At 36.3% G+C, this 20,455-nt stretch overlaps 1 protein-coding gene across 2 annotated transcripts in view; it reads right to left on the bottom strand.

Moving 5' to 3' along the window:
• The window catches only part of SLC30A9 (solute carrier family 30 member 9), a 74,463-nt gene that overhangs the window by 14,843 nt on the left and 39,165 nt on the right, over positions 1 to 20,455 (bottom strand). For both annotated transcript variants that reach the window (XM_007453044.1, XM_007453045.1), the window contains exons 8-14: positions 18,365 to 18,432; positions 15,940 to 16,042; positions 7,931 to 7,986; positions 5,317 to 5,452; positions 3,410 to 3,449; positions 1,951 to 2,022; positions 1,245 to 1,352 (exon numbers count right to left, since the gene is read on the bottom strand). In XM_007453044.1, coding sequence (XP_007453106.1) covers positions 1,245 to 1,352; positions 1,951 to 2,022; positions 3,410 to 3,449; positions 5,317 to 5,452; positions 7,931 to 7,986; positions 15,940 to 16,042; positions 18,365 to 18,432 — 583 coding nt within the window. The remainder of the gene's footprint in view (positions 1 to 1,244; positions 1,353 to 1,950; positions 2,023 to 3,409; positions 3,450 to 5,316; positions 5,453 to 7,930; positions 7,987 to 15,939; positions 16,043 to 18,364; positions 18,433 to 20,455) is intronic.

Raw genomic sequence — 20,455 nt, 5'->3', positions numbered from 1 at the left:
ACTTGTAAAACATAATCCACTAGCAAGTTTGTAATTATAGAGTTCAAAATCAAATATTGCTCTTTAGAAATCCAGATTTAATTAATTATTTTTATTTAAAAATATACATCTATTAATAATCCTACAGAAATCACAGAATTACTAGCTGGAAAATATTTATTTCTTGGCATGATATTTAATTTAAATGACAATTTAAATAATTAAATAAAAATTAATGTGAAACTTTCTTGAAACAAAACTTTTTATAAGTTTGATTTGACTGGTTTATAATACTATGTAAAAAAAAATAATCTATTAAAAGTCAACTTACCTATCAAGTCACACTTTCCTTAAGCCTAAAATTTTGCTAAGTAATAATTTAGGTCTAAAAAAATGTCTAAAATGGTAAGGTCAACCAGAAAAAGGATCAAAACAATTAGAAATATTTTGGATCACAGTGAACATCAGAGAATTCTGGTTTACTCTTAAAATATACATTCAAAATGAGAAAGACCTATTCATATTTCAGGCTATTTTAAGAAATACTGCAGAACTGTGGAAGCTCATCACCTAAAATTATTTAAAATATGCTAGGACAAACAGGTAAGAATGGTAGTACCATTTCAAGAGAATTCCAACCTCAGAAATTGAGTCTTTATCATACTAAATGGTTCCTTTGTTTTAGAAGATAAAAATAAAATGGTTTTTGTCTTCTTATCCGCCTGTGCTGTACTGGCCTTCAAAATATTTATCTAGCTACCAAAATGAGGATGGAAGCAACTAAAGAATCAAGGAAACAGGAAAGCAACAGCAGTTATTATTGGTACTAATAGTAGAAAAAGACAAACGGACAAGAGCTACAATGTATATTTATTTTGAACTTTAGAGTATATTAAAGTTCTTTCTCATATACTATCTTAAACCTGTAAGGTCACTAGGACAAATATTATTAATATCTTTATAGGTAAAGAACTTAAAGCTCTGTGTAGTTGTGTAACTTATTAAGTCACAGCTAGAAAGGCTTCGAGCATTACAGAAATGCTCTATTAGCAGCCTTCTTTATTTCTAACTAAGAGAAATTTCTAATTCAAAAATCTGAACACTTTTACCATCTTATTTGTCTTATACAAACAAATGGTTAGTATGAAATTCACATTTAACAATCTACTGGTTTAAAATTATTCAATGATATAAAGGGAAATTTCCACATTAGAGAATTATTTTAGTAGCACAAATAAAGCACCTGTAATTTGAGAAATATTTACCTGTTATAGAAGTAAGGCCCATACAAGTGGCTGCTATTGTCACTCCCAACACTGCTGCAGTATCCTCCAATAATATAACATTTGTACTAGGATCACGACTTTCCATTACTTAATCATTGGGGTAGAGACAAGAAAAGAAACTTCTGAAATCTTAATTTGATACTATCAGATAACATTTTAATAAGTATCCATTAATTTAATTAAATTAAAATTAAGATTAAGAAGGAGTTCCCTAGTGGCCTAGTGGTTAGGATTACAGGCTTTCACTGCTGTGACTAGGGTTCAATCCCTGGTCAGGGAACTGAGATGCCTCAAGCCGTGCAGTGTGGCCAAAAAAAAAAAAAAATTAAGATTAAAAAATGTATGAGATCCTGATTTTTAAAACCCTGTTCAATATAAATATAGTTTCTTGGTTTAAATGTTAACAATAACAGATATTTAAAGTCAAATTACTTTCTCAAGTTATTATAAGCATACACAGAAATACTGTAGTTCATATAAGTTAAATCCAAATATAAAGTACTGCTGTTCAAATTACACTACACTTCTCTTTTTAAAAGAGCTGATATGTAAGTAAGAGCCACATAGGGAAGACACTGAGATATATTTTGTACACATCTATATGGAACAAAGCAATAATAGCACTAGGCAATTTTAAGGAAAAAAAGAAGACGAAATAATACACCTAGGTTTCTAAAATACATACCATACTTGTAAAGTGACATTCCTTTGGCCCGAGCACTCCTACGAAGCTCATTTACAGCAACAAGAAGTGTTGCTGAAAGAAAAGCATTCATATCAGCAAGGAAGAAACTTCATGCCTCCAAACTTTAAAGATGGCATCTCAAAAGATAAATAAATAGGCACAACACTTTAATGCTAAGGGCTGTCAATAAGGAAAAGTTCTATATTAAACCAGTCATTATCAAGACCCCAATTAATCATTATGATATAATGAATCCCATATTTCTAAACCACAATAATTTAAATATCATTACCACCACAACAGCCTTAATTTATTAGACAGCTACTAGCTGGCAGGCACCACACTAAGCGTAATCACTTTGACCCTCCCAACCTTTTGAGGCAGGTGGTGCTATCACCATTTTATAAGACTGCCAAAGATGAAAGGATGATGCATAAAAAATGACAATGTTTTAGAAGTAAGCATACTGTGAGTACAGCAGTGAATTAGGCAGTTTCATATATGATATTAGCACTTCTCTGTCATAATACTGCTATGGCTGAAACTTTCAGAAACATTAACATATTTTTACTGCAAAAAGACAGTCCTCCCTGATAAACATTACTAAAACCTGATTTTTAAAAACTCAGTATATAGTTAGTTATGTTTTTATACTCCATGGACCTAGAGACTGTCATACAGAGTGAAGTTAAGTCAGAAAGAGAAAAAAATCATTTATTAACACATACATGTGGAATCTAGAAAAATGGTACAGATGAACAGGTTTGCAAGGCAGAAATAGAGAAACAGATGTAGCGAACAAATGTATGGACACCAAAATGGGGAAGCAGGGGGTGGGGTGGTGGTGTGATGAATTGGGAGATTGGAATTGACATATATAGACTAATATGTATAAAATAGATAACTAATAAGAACCTGCTGTATAAAAAAATAAAAATGTTTTTTACTTTCCAGAAAAAGAAAAAACCTCAGTATATAGTTAGTTATGTTTTTATACTCCATTTCAAATGATATGATACTCAAGAACAAAATAAAAAGCTTTTCCAAACTTGCCCCATCTTATAGGAACAACCATAGTACATTATACAAAGAATTTCTTCCCTCAAAGAAGATAAAACTTATATTCCTATTTCCACAGCTTTGTAAACATCAAGAGAACTTAGCAATCTATAAAAATAGACTGTTGGGCTTCCCTGGTGGCGCAGTGCTTGAGAGTCCGCCTGCCGATGCAGGAGACGCGGGTTCGTGCCCCATTTCGGGAAGATCCCACATGCCGCGGAGCGGCGGGGCCCGTGAGCCATGGCCACTGAGCCTGCGCGTCCGGAGCCTGTGCTCCGCAAATGGGAGAGGCCACGACAGGGAGAGGCCCGCATAACGCCAGAAAAAAAAAAAAAAAAAAATAGACTGCTGAATATATATTACTAAGTTAAGAGTAAAAAGATTCTGTGACAATACATACCTCCTTCAGATACTAATGATCCTGCTAAAATACAATATGCCTAGGAAATATAAAAATAAAGCATAAGTTGATATCTCACTAAAGAATTACAACAGTTCACGCATAAACTTAATGTTTAATATGGAAACATAAATTCAAATTCTAGCCAGATAAGGATTTTGATGGGAAACAGCTCAAATGAGGACAATGAGATAGATGGTATCTTCATAAGAAGAAACAATTAAAAGTTAAAACTTTGATGGCCATCTCATTTTTTAATACTTGAAAAAGTAATACACACACGCACCCCCCCACCAGCGTAGAATGTTATACCGTGACTAAAGTTAAATTCATGATATAAAAGAATTACTTAATTAGTAAAAAAAAAAAAAAAATTGAACTTCAAAATGAACACAAGCATTTGAAATCTAGGGTTGTGGATACCAGACGCAGTAAGATACACAACCATACCCAGTAACTTTCAATTTTGTTTGTTTGCCCAGCACCAAGAGAATCCTTCCTCAGTCCTCATTCAGAAAGATAAGCAGTTATAAAAAGTAAACAATTTGGGGGAGGAAGATAACACCACTTTCCTTACAATCCCAGATACTCTTGAATTGGATAAGGATGCCAAGAATAGCTTTAATTCAAGATATATAGAAATAATTAACACAAATTTTTTAAAATTTTAAGTGAAATTCAAATCAAATATCTATAGAATTTTCAATATTACCTTTTCGGAACCCTAGGCTTCCCTGAAACAGAGGTTTAAAAATTTTGAACCCAGTCCAACACTCTTCTAATTCTGTTAAGAAAACTGAGATTTCCAAGGCTGTGTGGTTTGCTTGAGTAAATAGAAATGGTATTGGAGTAAGAACTAGAATACAGGTTTTCCTAACTCAATTCTAGGCTCTTTCCACTGAATCTTACTGGCAACATCAGCAAAAATAGTCTGGAACTACACTGTGAGATACAGAAGCTGACAGGGGTGCCACATGCCCAACCTGCACTTGTCAAGGGAGCTACAATCAGAGCTGCCAAGCAGAGTCATCTCCAAGAAGCTCCCATGAGAGGCAAAGAAGACAGCTTTAAGTATCTACAGAGGCCAGTGGAAACCAGTGCAAGATGACGTTGGTGCCAGTAAAGTAGTACCTTTCTGTCCCCTATCTCTACCTTCAGTGCTGCCAGAGGCAACCTATGGAGTAGGAGAGAAGAGAAGCCCTTAAGTGAAAAAATACAGAAGGGAACCACACTCCCATTCTCTCAATGTAGGCTTCCTACCATAATGAGGAAAAGGAGAAGGTTTAACTCTAAATAAAATTCTAACATACGACTGTTACAAAGGAATGGTTATTTTAACTACTGATAGGACATTTATTCTTGGGACTAAAAGTGAACAGAGGTCTTCTTGCTTTTCAAAAGTAACAGCAGAAATTAACAGAATTGCCCAAAATTTTAACCAAGGACGAAGTGTTTAAAAACTGTACCTACAGAGATACTCTTGCTCAACATCACTGAATCATATGGATTTAGAGGTCATGTCCAGTCACATTCTAAAAAACACAACTACAGGGCTTCCCTGGTGGCGCAGTGGTTGAGAGTCCGCCTGCCGATGCAGGGGACACAGGTACGTGCCCGGGTCTGGGAAGATCCCACGTGCCGCGGAGCGGCTGGGCCCGTGAGCCATGGCCGCTGAGCCTGCGCGTCCGGAGCCTGTGCTCCGCAACGGGAGAGGCCACAACAGCGAGAGGCCCGCGTACCACACACACACACAAAAAACACAACTACAGATACATAACCCTATATTACAGTCAAGAAGGTATACTTAGTCCCATTCTTTAACATCAATGTGACAAAGGCATTCTACTGTACTTAATCACTATTCCATATTACTTCAGAACTGAGGGGGGAGGAGGGGCGAAGATTACCCATAGAAGAGATTCTATTGGTTGAGGATTAAGCAATCCCATGACTCCATGGTACCAAGATAATCCTGCACCCATCATGAAAATACCAACACCACTAATTAGTGAAGCAATATAGCGCATATTTGAAAATCCATACCTGAAAAATAAAAAAGATAATATAGTTTACAAGAAATACAAATGATTTCCTCTCAAAATATGTTTAATAGGTCAATGAAAAAAAAAACTTATTATAACATCATGATGTTATGATTTTATATTTAAGTAAAATGTAAGTGCCAAACTCAAATCTAATCAGAAAATCATATACATAAAGTGGAAAAAACTGCAAGATCTTGGAAACTATATAAAAAGAGAGTGAACATGATTTAATTCAGGTATTTTCTAATCCCTCTTTCATATATTTGCTTTGATTTACTAGAGCAACTTTACTTTTATGTAACACAAATGCAGGCAAAATTTATTTTTTAAATGCATTCAGATGTTTAATGAAGATGGTAACATATTTCCTTGTAATGCAGCTTCTAATTGAATATTTGTCTTCTTCTATAATTTATATTTCCTACAATTTATATTACTTATAATTTGATGCTAGATACTTTTTGCTGTTTCTGTATAGTGTAACACACAGTAACTATTATCTTTTTTTTTTTTAGCTGCACCGAGCAGCATGTTGGACCTTAGTTCCCAGGCCAGGGATCGAACCCACGCCCCCTGAAGTGCAACTGCGGAGTGTTAACCACTGGACCGCCAGGCAAGTGCCACTAATTATTATCATTAAAAGACTAAGAGCTTCAGTTTTCTGGGTGTTTTTATGGTAATTTTTTTTTTGTTAAATCTCAGGGTTTTTTTAAAGTCTTTTGGTCAATGTGTGCATTATTCTGTATTACTGTATGTACCAATAAAATACTGAGTAATAAGAAATTTTAAAATATGGGATACTACAAGAGGAAAAGAATCATTCATTAATAAAAGTATTTTCTGGGAAATTTACTCCCAAACCCAAACTCTATGGCACCCTTCTAGCAGATGCAAATTTAAACAAGAGTTCTGAATTAAAATTGCTTTTTGAATTATTTTTGCAAATATGTAATCTTGCCATAGGAAATTATCAGTTTATAGATGTGATGGTGTTCTATCAGCTTGACTTAGGACAATTTATATTCTTCTAAAGCTTCCCCCCCAAAGTAAGAAAGGAGATTTATTTATTTATTTATTTAAGTTAAGGTAAATTAAGATCTAAATTAAATGGCATTACTTTCATTTTATGTGTTTTCAAGGAATTTGGAGATTCTTATTAAAAAAAATTTTTTTTTTGGTTGCGTTGGGTCTTAGTTGTGGCATGCATGTGGGATCTAGTACTGGGCCAGGGATCAAACCCGGGCCCCTTGCATTGGGAGCCCGCAGAGTCTTAACCACTGCGCCACCAGGAAGTCCCTAAAATTTTTAACTATGTAGATCTGCACTGTCCAGTGTAAGTCGCTAGCTACATAAGACTATTTAAATTTAAATTACTTAAAACTAGATAAAATTTTAATACAGTTCTTCAGTTGCACTAGCCACATTTCAAGTGCTCAACAGCCACATGCAGCTAGTGACTATCACAATGAACAGATATAAATAAATATTTCTGTTATTGTAGAAAATTCTATTGGGCAGTACTAAAGTAGATTGTTGAAAATATCTTAAGAAGAAATCTTTACAACCTAAAACTTTTAAATTTTACCCTGTTTTTAAATTTTTGGTATATAAAACTGGCCAGGAAAAATTTTTTTTGACATAGTGAAATACTATAATCATGTGTAATTAGCAGACTAGAAAGGTAGCTGTTCTCTGTACGAGCTTACTGATAGTTATAGGATATTCAATAATATGCTATTATTTATATGAAAACAGGAGTGCCTGGCTTTCAAGTAAAGAAAGGCATTTATATAAAACACAGAGGCACATTCCTTTATGGAAATAAAAGTGTATTTTTTTTTTTGCCTTAAGGCAAATTTGACTGCTAAAATTCTACTACAGAAGCTTGTTAAAAAAAAAATAATACATGTGGAATTCAAAATTTTCACCTGGTTATGTTAGTAGAAGCAACAGAAAAAAAGTCTTTGTATCAAATAACTAATATAATTCAAAATAATATACCCTAAAGAGCATACTCATTTTACAAATAAGTAATTTTGAAATATTAATAGAATCCTATTTCCAAATCACAACAGGGGGATTAAAATACATTAAGCATGAATTTAATAGAAATTATCACTAAAATTTTAGATTGAGTGGCCTATTAGTCCAAATGTGAAATATATATATCTCCTTTGACCAAATAAAACAAAACTCTAAGATCAAAACACGTGCTTTGTTATTAACTATCAAATACAAAGAGGACAGGATCTCTTTGCTATGTTACAAAGCATAAAAATAATTTGAACCTCATTTTCAAATTATATCTTGAATTTACTTTGACACAGAGGTTGAGTCCTGCATTTTAGATACAACAGCAGAAGAAATGACCAAATCTTTAACACAAAACTGCAGGTCTATAAACTGCAAGAGATTTCTATAATTCAACTACTTGCTGCCAAAACACATGAAAACAAAATAAAGACAACGTCCTTACGGATGAGTAGGATCTGGTGTTTGAACAGACTTACTGATGCCCAATGCTAGTAAGGCCTATGGAGAAAAGAAGGTAAATAATCATTAGCAAAGGAATATAATAAGCCAGTCTGGCACAACCTGACAATGACAAAGAAGTACTTAACACGTGTATGTCCAATAGCCCAGCAATTCTTGTTTCCAGTACTTGCCATAGAGAAATAAAGGTGAACTGAAAGGGGTTCAAAACAACCCTGAATAATGATGTAAAATGTGAAAGCAACCTAAAACTCCTTCAATGGGGAGTGGCAAAATAAATCATGGTATAACCAAACCATAAATTACTTCTACAACAGTGTAAAAGGGGATAGAGCTCTCTGTACTGACATGGTGAAAGCTCCTAGACGTACCATTCAGTGGATGGGGAAAAAGCAAGTTTAGGAACCACACGTACAATACAAAAGAACTTATGTTTTGCAGTTTTTGTAAATGACATATAATGTAAAGCACAGGAAAAGGTCTGAAAACTCACATTTAACTCTGTTTATACCTCTGAGGAGAGAAGTAGGTTTAGGGTGGTCTGTAATATCTGATTTTTTACAGGAAGAATAACTTGTATAGCTGCACAAATAAAAGATAGTAAAAGTTTTTTGTTTTTTTTTTTTGATGTGGACCATTTTTTTTTAAGTCTTTATTGAAGCTGTTACAATACTGCTTCTGTTTTATGTTTTGGTTTTTTGGCTGCAAGGCATGTGGGATCTTAGTTTCCCAACCAGGGACCGAACCCGCACCACCTGCATTGGAAGGTGAAGTCTCAACCGTTGGACCGCCAGGCAAGTCCCAAAGACAGTGAGTACAAACTGTATATGGACATGATACATTTACATTTCTAGTAAAACTGCAAAAACATGCACATGAAGTATACACATCAATGTATACAGAGCAGTGATTATCTGGGGTGTGGAAGGAAGAAACAAAGATGGAAGAGTAGTTATAACTAAAATTTTATTTCTCTAGGGAAAAAAAGTCTAAAGTAAATATAACAAAAATGTAAGTCTTTAATCCTGGTTACCACCTTTCTCTCCTTCCTTCCTCCCTTGCCTTCATCTTCTCTTCCTTTTATTTCTGTTTCTTTTTTTGATTATATCTTTTGTTAAAAAGAGTTATCCACTGGTACCGCTCAATATTATGCTTGCATTTAGTATCCTTTCTCTTAATTTGATGTAAATTTAGAAATCTGAAAAAGATTACACTAGAATTATTTAATAAAAATACAAAGCCTGAGTGAAAACCCTATGTGATTTTTTTCAACTAAGCTGGGGTTTTTGCATTTTTTCAGTATTGTATCAAATCATCAAATACGTAAGTATTCAAGATTACCAAATTCTTCATGGATGAAGTTTCTCTGTAGGTTACCGGGCATTTACAGAAACATTCCCTCTTGTAAAATACATGGGGATTATACCACCTTGCAAATGGCTAGTCCATTCAGGGACTTCCCTGGCGGTCCAGTGGTTAAGACTCCACACTTCCAATGCAGGGGGTGCGGGTTCGATCCCTGGTCAGAGGACTACAATACATGCCTTGCGGCATGGCCAAAAAAAAAAAAAAAAAAAGGCTAAAACAAATATATACTGACTTTTAAGTTTTGATATCAGAAATGCAATCCTAAATACACAGAATATTACAAGTTTTTTTCTACTGGATTCCAAAGGAAAAGAGAGTCAAAACTACCTAAAACATAGATGATGGCTTTTCAGTGAATTAAACTAAGAGAATGAGAGTAAATTAAGAACATATAATTTTAAAATCTATATATTAAAACTGAAATATTCATTATCAATTCACACTATATATGTATCTGTGTTTATAATGTTTACATAATAGTCAATGAGTGTTCAATTATTTTTAAAATACTTAATATTCAGGTTGGCTGTGCAATGAAGTGTGAGATATCAAATGTTTCATAAGTTGAATATGGGCCATTATTTATTAGTTCTTCTTATAAAAATAAGATATCATAGACTATCGCTAATCCTGTTCTCCCCCAAAGATTAAAGCCAAAGTTCTATTCTAGAACTTAATATAAATGGCATCACACAGTAACTATACTCTTTTGTATTTGCCTTCTTTTATTCAACATAGCTGTTAGAGATGCTTATATGCTACTTACGGATAAGGATTTCTTTTTATTTCTAGATAATATTCTATTGTATGACTATACAACAACTTGTTTATCCCACTGTTGATGGACATTTGGGTTGATTCCAGTTTTTTGCCCATTATAGCACCTTTATGGTGCTAGAAACATTCTTATACAAGTCTTTGTGGACATTTGTTCACATTACTCTTGGGTAAATACTTAGGAGTGGAATTGCTAAGTCAAACAGTAGGCATATGTTTACAAGAAACTGACAAATTTAAGAGTGGCTATAACATTTTATACTCCACCAGCAATGTCTAAAAAGTCTGGGTGCTTTACATCTTCACCAATATTTGACTGTCAGGCTCTTAAATTTTAGCGATAATAGCGGATGTGTAGAGATGTCTTGTTGGGGTTACAATATACATTTCCTGATGATTAATAGTGTTGAGCACCTTTTTGTGTGTCCATCAACCACATTCAGGTATCACTGTGAAGTACCTTTCCAAGTCTTCAGCTTGTTAAAAAGACTGGACTGTCTTTTTAATACTGAGTTATACAAGTTCTTTATTTATCCTGGATACCAGTCCTTTGTCAGATTATATGCTTTGTGAATATTTTCTCCCTATGAGCAGCTTGCTTATTTATTGCCTTAAAAGTATTCTTCAGGGACTTCCCTGGTGGCGCAGTGGTTAAGAATCCGTCTGCCAATGCAGGGGACACGGGTTCAAGCCCTGGTCTGAGAAGATCCCACATGCTGCAGAGCAACTAAGCCCATGCACCACAACTACTAGAGCCTGTAAGCCACAACTACTGCACCTGCGTGCCACAACTACTGAAGCCCACGTGCTTAGAGCCCGTGCTCTGCAACAAAAGAAGTCACCGCAATGAGAAGCCCCGGCACCATGACAAAGAGTAGCCCCCGCTTGCCACAACTAAAGAAAGCCTGCATGCAGCAACGAAGACCCAACACAGCCATAAATAAACTAATTAAATAAATAAATAAGAGTCCACCTGCCAATGCAGGGGACACAGGTTCAATCCCTGGTTCAGGAAGATCCCACATGCCACGGAGCAACTAAGCCCATGTGCCACAACTACTAGGCCCACGCATTGCAACTACTGAAGCCCACGCACTCTAGGGCCTGCGTGCCGCAACAACTGAGCCCACATGCTGCAACTACTGAAGCCTGCGCACCTAGAGCCTGTGCTCCGCAACGAGAAGCCACTGCAATGAGAAGCCTGTGCACTGCAATGAAGAGTAGTCCCTGCTCGCTGCAACTAGAGAAAGCCCATGTGCAGCAACAAAGCCCCAATGCAGCCAAAAAAAAGTGTCCTTTAATAAGAGTATTTAATTTTGATGAAGTTTAATTTGTAAATTTTTTTATTTTATGATTTTGTTTCTGTGTTCTGTTTAAGAAATCTCTGCCTACCCAAAGGCTTAGAAGATATTCTCCTAGGTTTCCTTCTATTTTCATAGTTTTAGCTTGTATATCTGGGTCTATGACCCACCTTAAATTTGTACACGGCATGAGTGGGAATCAAGGTCCTTCGCTTTTTTATCCATGTGGATATCCAATCTTTCCCATACCGTTTGTTGAAGAGTTTCTTTTCTTCACTGAATTGCTTTGGTGCCTTTGTCAAAAATCAACTGACTATGTAACTGAGGGTCTGTTGCTGGACCCTCTATTCTGTTCCACCGGTCTGTCAGCCCTTGTGCCAATACCGCACTGTCTTAATTACTGTGCTCTGAAATAAGTTTTAAAGCCCTCCAAATTTCTTTCATTTTTTTTTAGATTGCTTTGAATATTCCAGGTTCTTTACATTTCCGTATAAATTTTATTTTTTATTATTATTATTTTTTTTTTGGGCCACGCCATGCGGCATGCGGGATTTTAGTTCCCCAACCAGGGATCAAATCCACACCCTCTGCAGTGGAAGAGTGGAGTCTTAACCACTGGACTGCCAGGGAAGTCCCTCCATATAAATTTTAGAATTTAACCAGTTTGTCAATTTCTACAAAAGAATCTGCTGGATTATATGAAATCTATAGATTAATTTAGGCAAATTTGACATATTAACGCAGTTGTCAAATCCATGATCATGGTATCTCTCTCCACCTCCTTAGGTCTTTTTTTTTTTTTTTTTTTTTTTTTGCAGTACGCGGGCCTCTCACTGTTGTGGCCTCTCCTGTTGCAGAGCACAGGCTCCAGACGTGCAGGCTCAGCGGCCATGGCTCACCGGCCCAGCCGCTCCACAGCACGTGGGATCTTCCTGGACCGGGGCACGAACCCGTGTCCCCTGTATCGGCAGGCGGACTCTGAACCACTGAGCCACCAGGTCATCTTTAATTTCCCCTAGTTAAATTTTAAGATTTCAGTGTTAAAGTCTTACACATTTTTTGTTAAATTTACTCCTAAGTATTTAATATCATAAATGGAATTTATTAAAAATGTCACTCTCCATTTGTTTCCTGATAGTAGAAATGCAATTGATTTTTTTAAAAATAAATTTATTTATTTACTTATTTTTGGCTGTGTTGGGTCTTCATTGCTGTGCGTGGCTTTCTCTAGTTGCCGCGAGCAGGGGCCACTCTTCGTTGCGGTGTGCTGGCTTCTCATCGTGGTGGCTTCTCTTGTTGAGGAGCACAGGCTGTAGGCGCATGGGCCTCAGTAGCTGTGGCTCGCAGGCTCTAGAGCACAGGCTCAGTTGTGGCGCACGGGCTTAGTTGCTCTGCAGCATGTGGGATCTTCCTGGACCAGGGCTCGAACTCGTGTCTCCTGCATTGGCAGGCGGATTCTTAACCACTGTGCCACCAGGGAAGCCCCTGCAACTGACTTTTGTATATTAACCTTCTATTGATTTTGAATGTTAAACTATCCATGCTTCTTGGAATAATACTCACTTGATTATGATGTATTACCATTTTTGTGTACTGCTAGATTCAATGTGATTATATCTTAAGGATTTTTGCATCTATGTTCACAAGAGATACTGGTTTGTATTTTTTTTTCTTGGAATAACTTTACGGTTTTGGTATCAGGGTTATGCTAGCCTTACTAGAGGAGTTGAAAAGTGTTTCCTTCTACTCTATATTTGAAAGTCTGTGTACTACTGGCATTATTTCTTCGTTAAATGTTTGATAGAATTCTCTTGATAATGTCCCACAGGTCTAAGGCTCCCTTCATCTTTTTTAGTCTCTTTTCACTCTAGTTTTAGTATGAATGTTTTCTACTGCCATATATTTGAGTTCACTCATCATTTTTTCCATGACGTCTAATCTGCTGCTAATTCTATATAGTGGATTTTTCACATCAGATATATTTTTCAGCTCTAAAAGTTCCATTTGGTTCTTCTTTGTATCTTCCATTTCTCTTTTCATGATGTTCATATTTTCTTTTCAATACATGAACATAGTTATAATAGCCACTTATCCTTTTCTGCTAATTCTACCATGTGTCAATTGAGTCTTTCTATTGACTAATTTTTCTCCTGGTTGTGAGTCAGACTTTCTGCTTCATGGTGGTCTAATAATTTTTCTATTAGATGCTGACATTGTGAATGTTATACTGTGTGTCTGGATTTTGTCTTCCTTATAATAGCACGTGGGGCTTTGTTCTCACAGGTAATTAAGTTACTTGTAAATAAATCAGTGTGATCCCTTAGAGCTTTGTTAGAAAGGTTCTAGAACAGCAGTTGCCAACCTTTTTGGCACCAGGGACTGGTTTCGTGGAAGACAATTTTTCTACGGACCGGTGACGGAGGGGGGGGGGGGGGGGGGGGGATGGTTCAGGCGGTGATGCAAGCGATGGGGAGTGGCAGGTGCAGCTTTGCTCGCTCGCTGCTCACCTCCTGCTGTGTGGACCGGTTCCTAACAGGCCGAGGATAGGTACTGGTCCGTGCCTGGGGGTTGGGGACCCCTGTTCTAGAATAGTCTTTACAACTAAGATAATTTAGCCCTACTACTAAGGTCTAAGCCTTCTACTGGCCTGGGTAATCAATCAGGACTCTCTATCTCTGAACATCAGAACTTAATTAATCCAAGCCCGATGTGAACTCTAGGAATTACTCAGCTTAACGCTCCCTGCTGGTTCTTTGCCTGGTCTCATGAAGCTTTACCCTACACATGTGTAATCTAATACTCAGCAAAGATTCAACTCAAGGAAAACCCTATGTAGACTTCTGTAGCCTTGTAATTTCTAGCCACTTCAGACTCACTAACCCTAATTTCTACCTTCTCAACTCTATGATGGGTCTCCCACCCTGTTCCACTATCGCAAATGCGCCTCCAAGCAAAACACCAGAGAAATCACAGAGTTCAATTCACCTGTTCCCCTTCCTCAGGGATCATGGTCTTGCATTGCTATTGTCCAATGTTTGAAAATATTGTTTAATATATTTTGTCTAGTTTTTTAGCTGTTTATAGCAAAAGACTAGAGTCCAATCCTCATTAGTCCATCATGGCTAGAAACATAAGTTCTGTACATAATGTTTTACAACTTGATTATTTTATTCATATCATGGTTATTATTCCAGATCAGTACATAGCTATCTACCACATGCTTTTAAACCCCTAAATAGTATTTCAGAGTACAGACACTTAAAAATTGTATTCAGGGCTTCCCTGGTGGCACAGTGGTTAAGAATCCGCCTGCCAATGCAGGGGACATGGGTACAAGCCCTGGTCCAGGAAGATCCCACATGCCGCGGAGCAACTAAGCCCGTCTGCCACAACTGCTGAAGCCTGCGCACCTTGTGCCAAAAGAGAAGCCACTGCAAATGAGAAGCCCATGCACCGCAGCGAAGAGCAGCCCCCGCTCTCCACAAATAGAGAAAGCCCATGGGCAGCAACAAAGACCCAATGCAGCCAAAACTAAAATAAATAAATTTTTTAAAAATTGTCTTCAACGTTTTAAATAACTAATACTAAAATTAATAATATGTACATATCTCCTTGGCCAAATGTACAAATACTTTCACATTTTAATTTTCTTATGTTCACATAAGCTTTCAACAAAATAGGTACTGTGTGTCATACCCCTCCCACCCTCCTCTCCCCCGACTCAACAGGCAAAATATTATATAATAGTAGTTATTAAATATTTACTGAGTATAAAAATTTAATTCAAGAGAATGACTGTTAGTACTAATAGCAAATGCCTGTATTGTTTCCTTACTTTTACAAAACGTTTTAATCCGTGTGACAGTGAGTTACATGAGTTCTCAGGTTTAATTTTATTAAGATTGCTCTCCCTGCTTCTTACCATTTTATTATTATTTTTAACTTTGTCTTAAATATTCTTATTATACCTGTGTCTTTTATTGTAAGTTCTCCCAAATCTGTTCTTACATAACAGGAGTATAAATAAATAAATAAATACTAAAAAGGTTTTCTCCTTAACAGGCCACATTCTTTAAAATGTGAAATGATATACAAGTAGAAATGTTGTGTTCTTAAAAAAGGCTTAGATTCGTAGTATTCAAAATCAAAATACTAGTCTAAGGTGAAAATCATTATAATTCATCAATCACATGTGACTATTTTATAACTTTATTCAAAACACTTAAATCCACCGGCTCTTACAGTTATAAGAACTCATATTCACAGACCAAATTTCTACCTAATATAAGAATCTCCTCTACAATAGCCTCTGTGGCTGATAATCTTACACTTCATATTTGATTATTAGAAGTTTTTAAAGCGTAACAAACTGCTTTCAAATACTATGTCATATTTCTATGTATGTCATCATTCAAAAGTAAAACAACTTTCATTTTCTTCTACAACCCAACTATAGGAATCATTACGTTCTTAAATATGTCAACTTTTAGACTAAAGCCTCAAAAAACATATTACTTTAATAAGAAAGAAGCTTTTAACCCCTCACCTGATTACAAGTATCAGATAAAGAGTGTATAGCTTCTGAGAACATACTTGCTGAACCCGTATAAATCCAGGCAAGAAATTTGAAGAAACAGTTTAATCCATTGCTAGGAGAGAAAGAGAAAGTAACTTAGCATAGGTTTAAATAAAAATTCCCATTAAAAGCTTACTTAATTTATACACACACACACACACACACACACACACACACACACACACACACACACACACTAGATTCTGTTCAAAGTAAATTAGAAAGAATCCCTAGCCTTTAAGATTTACTATGTTTTAGGCAACAGGAGTACAAATTTGAAGAACACAGATTATGGTTTCATTAAATATTTAAATGAAAGAGGCATGATACGTGCCAGCAAATTACTTAAGTACATTTTGAGAAGATGAGGAAAGAGGGTGTTCTACATATGAACAAAACGGAATCAGAAAGGAAACTATGTGTCTTATGTGCACTTGGTATTGTTCAGTAGGCCAGTGTCAAAGGGAAGACGTTGGTGAAGGTCGGTTTATTTAATTAGGCAGATGCCAGAGGTGAAGACAAGACTAGACCAAATAGTCTGTGTCATATGAGAAGGCCATACATGCTAAAATAAACATGGTTGGCTCTGAGGAAGCCAGCTGCACTCAGATTCCAACAGTAATAACTAGTATAAGTTATCTCAGGCACTATACTACAGTCCCTTACCATGTTTTATTGTAACTCTATTATACAAATGCTAACACTGTAGTAGTTACTACACCCTCGTTTTATAAATGAGGAAACCGTGCACCCCCTCCAGCTACCCTTTTCTCCTCTCCTCCATTTCAAATCATTTCTTGAAAGAATTACATCCACTCTTGCTGTCTCAGTTTTCCTCACTTTGCACTCAGTCTTCAATGCACTAAACAGTGGCTTCTGCTGCTAACACCTCATAAGATTGTTTTTATCAATGTATCAACTGTTTCTTGCTATGAAATTCCTGAAAACATTTTAATATTTTCCTTAATCTCACAGAGGCGCTTGCCGCTATTTTCTGAAAACACTGTCTTCCTTGATTTCCACAGTACTACTGGTTTGCTTCCTACCTTTCTCTTTACTCTTCCTCAGTCTCTTCTGCAGGCTCTCTTTCTTCTACCCGTTTCTTAAATGTTAGCGTTCTTCAAGGTTTTTTCTGAAGAGCTTCTCCTTCCTCATACACTATATACACATTCTCCAGGTGATCTTAACTACACCTATGGCTTTAATTATCATCTATATACTAATAACTCTTGATTCTATATCTCTAATCCCTCCTGAGCTTCGGAGCCATATATACTAACAATAATAATTATTAAGTACATATTATGTAACAGGTACTATGCTCAGCAGTTTATATACATTACATACATTCCTCCAATGTAAAAAACTTTCACTGTTAATCCTGTTTTATTAATGAAAAGAATTAATTCTGCTGACCAACTCCCCTTGGGTGCCCTACAAATAACTCAAACTCAAAAAGGAACTCATTATTTCCTTTACTCCCACCCTGCCCCCTCCTTCCAGCATTCCTTCTCTCAGTGATGGTGCAATATCTATCCAATTGTCCAAACCAGAAACCTGGGCACCATTGCTAACCAGACCACCTAAATACTTTTTGAAACTAACCGTGACTCTCCATCCCTACTACCACTATCTTTTCTGTATTATTACAAATGACTTCTTCTAGTCTAGTGTCCCTCCAATCCTTGATAAGAATTATGTATTTTACCTTTACGTTTCCAGACCATAACAAAATTCCTGACACGTGTAACGTATGTATTTTAGAAATAAAAGAACAAACTAATGAATTATGGAATTAATGCTCAAACATACTAAATTAGATTATTCAGTAAAATAGATAAAAGGTAGGCAAAATAACAGGAATCAAGAAGAAAGAGGAGTACTTCACTGCTATATTTAAAATGAATAACCTACTGTAGAGCACAGGGAACTCTGCTCAGTGTTATCTGGCAGCCTGGATGGGAGGGGAGTTTGGGGGGAGAATGGATACATGTATATGTATGGCTGAGTCGCTTTGCTGTGCACCTGAAACTATCACAACATTGTTAACTGCCTATACTCCAATATAAAATAAAAAGTTTAAAAAAAAAAGAAGAAAGAGGAAAAAAGAAAGAGGCAAAAGCATTAATTATATTCTACCAAGGTTAAGTGGGAGAAAATTAAAGCGCAGGTACTCTTCAGTAGTTATAACGCAAGTTGCTTTAGTTACTCTAAAAATAACCTTGGCCAATTCAACTTTTTAAAAAAGACTTCTATAAATGCCAGTGAAAATGAGAGAAAAATTTTCAGATAGCACCTTTATCTTTATCTAGATACCAAGTAATAAATTTATACATTCAAGGATATATACATTAAAAATATTTCTATTTTAAAAGGCTTATATTTCAGTACTTACATGCAAATGGCAACCATCACCACCTTTCCTGGCCCCTTAAAAAAAACTGATGTCGTTCTAGAGCGTGGCTATAAGACAAAAACAAAAAGAAAAAATCTCTAACATTTCCCAGAGAAGCATTGTGACGCTAATAAGTGACTCCTGACACACCAGAAAATACCTCCTTTATCAATGCCTCTAAACGACTAGATTTACTTAATTATTTTTCTCTAGAATTTCCTGTTTAAGATGTGAGAAGACGGAAATTGAAAGTACATGTGGGTCCTTTTGCAGAACCTTAATTGTTTATTTCCTTGTAATTCATTTCCTACCTACTTCAGGAAAAATTCTGAGTTGGTTACATAAAAACCAGAAGCAAAGTGATAAAAATGTACTGCACTGAAATACTCTAAAATTTTCCCATTTCTTGAGCAACTTCTTATAGTACAAGGAACAGCCAAAGCCAACAACTTTGTTGCTCTAATTTAACTCATGACTGTTCTCTAAAGACCAAAGACATCAAGTGTTAACAATGTGTTTAATTTCAAAACACACCAAAACAAAAGAAAATCAAACAAGAACATATTCAGGGAAAATATTTTTCTTCAGTCAAATGTTCTTCTGCTATTCCTTGAATTTATACTTTCTGTGTTTCTCCTCCTGCTCTTTCCTCTCCTTGGAATGCTATCATCTTCCACTGCAACCTGGGCAAGCTTTACTCATCTTCTTGTATACCTGGCCAAGTGTCACCTTTCTACGTAAAGCCTTCCTTGGTCCCCCACAGAGAATACTCACTCTGCTACACATTTATTATTGTACTTTATTTTTCTATTGAAGTACGCCATATATTCTGCCTTATGTAATTTATTCAAGAAATATTTATTGTACAAGTACTATATGCCTGGCACAGTTCTAGATGCTGGGGCACAACAGTAAACAAAACAGAGTCCCTGCCTTCATAGATCTCACTGCGTAGTATAGGAAGATAGAGAATAAGTCCGTCATATCTGATAGTGATAAATATAATAAAGAAACTAAAACAGAGACTGAGAGAATAGTGTTGGGGGGGGTACGATGGAGAGGGTTATTTTAGTCAGAATAGTGAGGGAAAGAAGTTCAATGATGAGAAGGAGGCAACCATGAAAAATCTGGAAGAAAAATGGTTGAGGCAGAGAACACAACACCCTCAAAGATTCTGAAACAGAAGTAAGTTTCGTGTGAAGAATGGACAAAAACAAGGCTGGTGACTTCCCTGTTTGCACAGTGGTTAAGAATCCACCTGCCAATTCAGGGGACAAGGGTTCGAGTCCTAATCCGGGAAGATCCCACATGCCGCAGAGCAACTAAGCCCACGTGCCACAACTACTGAGCCTGCGCTCTAGAGCCCACAAGCCACAACTACTGAGCTCATGAACCACAACTACTGAGCCCACGTGCCGCAACTACTGAAGCCCGCACGTTGCCCATGCTCCACAACAAGAGAAGCCACTGCAATGAGAAGCTCGTGCACCAAAACGATGAGTAGCCCCCGAAACTAAAGAAAGCCTGTGCACAGCAACAAGGACCCAATACAGACATACATAAATAAATAAATAAATAAATAAATAATTTTTAAAAATTAAAAATAGAACTACCACATACCCAGCAATCCCACTCCTGGGCATAAACCCAGAGAGAACCATAATTCAAAAAGATACATGCACCCCAATGTTCATTGCAGCACTATTTACAATAGCCAGGACATGGGAGCAACCTAAACGTCTATCAACGGAGGAATGGATAAAAAAGATGTGGTATATATATAGAATGGAATATTACTCAGCCATAAAAAGGAATGAAATTGTGCCATTTGCAGAGACGTGGATGAGCCCAGAGACTGTCATACAGGGTGAAGTAAGTCAGAAAGAGAAAAACAAATATTGTATAGTATCACTTATATGTGGAATCTAGGAAAATGATACAGATGAACTTATTTGAAAGCAAAAATAGAGACACAGATGTAGAGAACAAACGTATGGATGCCAAGCAGGGAAGGGGGGGGTGGGATGAATTGGAAGATTGTGATTGACATATATACACTACTATGTATAAAATATCAATAGATAACTAGTG

This window comes from Lipotes vexillifer, unplaced genomic scaffold (assembly GCF_000442215.2).
Source record: "Lipotes vexillifer unplaced genomic scaffold, Lipotes_vexillifer_v1.1 scaffold1272, whole genome shotgun sequence".
Lineage (NCBI taxonomy): Eukaryota > Metazoa > Chordata > Mammalia > Artiodactyla > Lipotidae > Lipotes > Lipotes vexillifer.
This window is presented reverse-complemented; position numbering and strand designations above follow the sequence as displayed.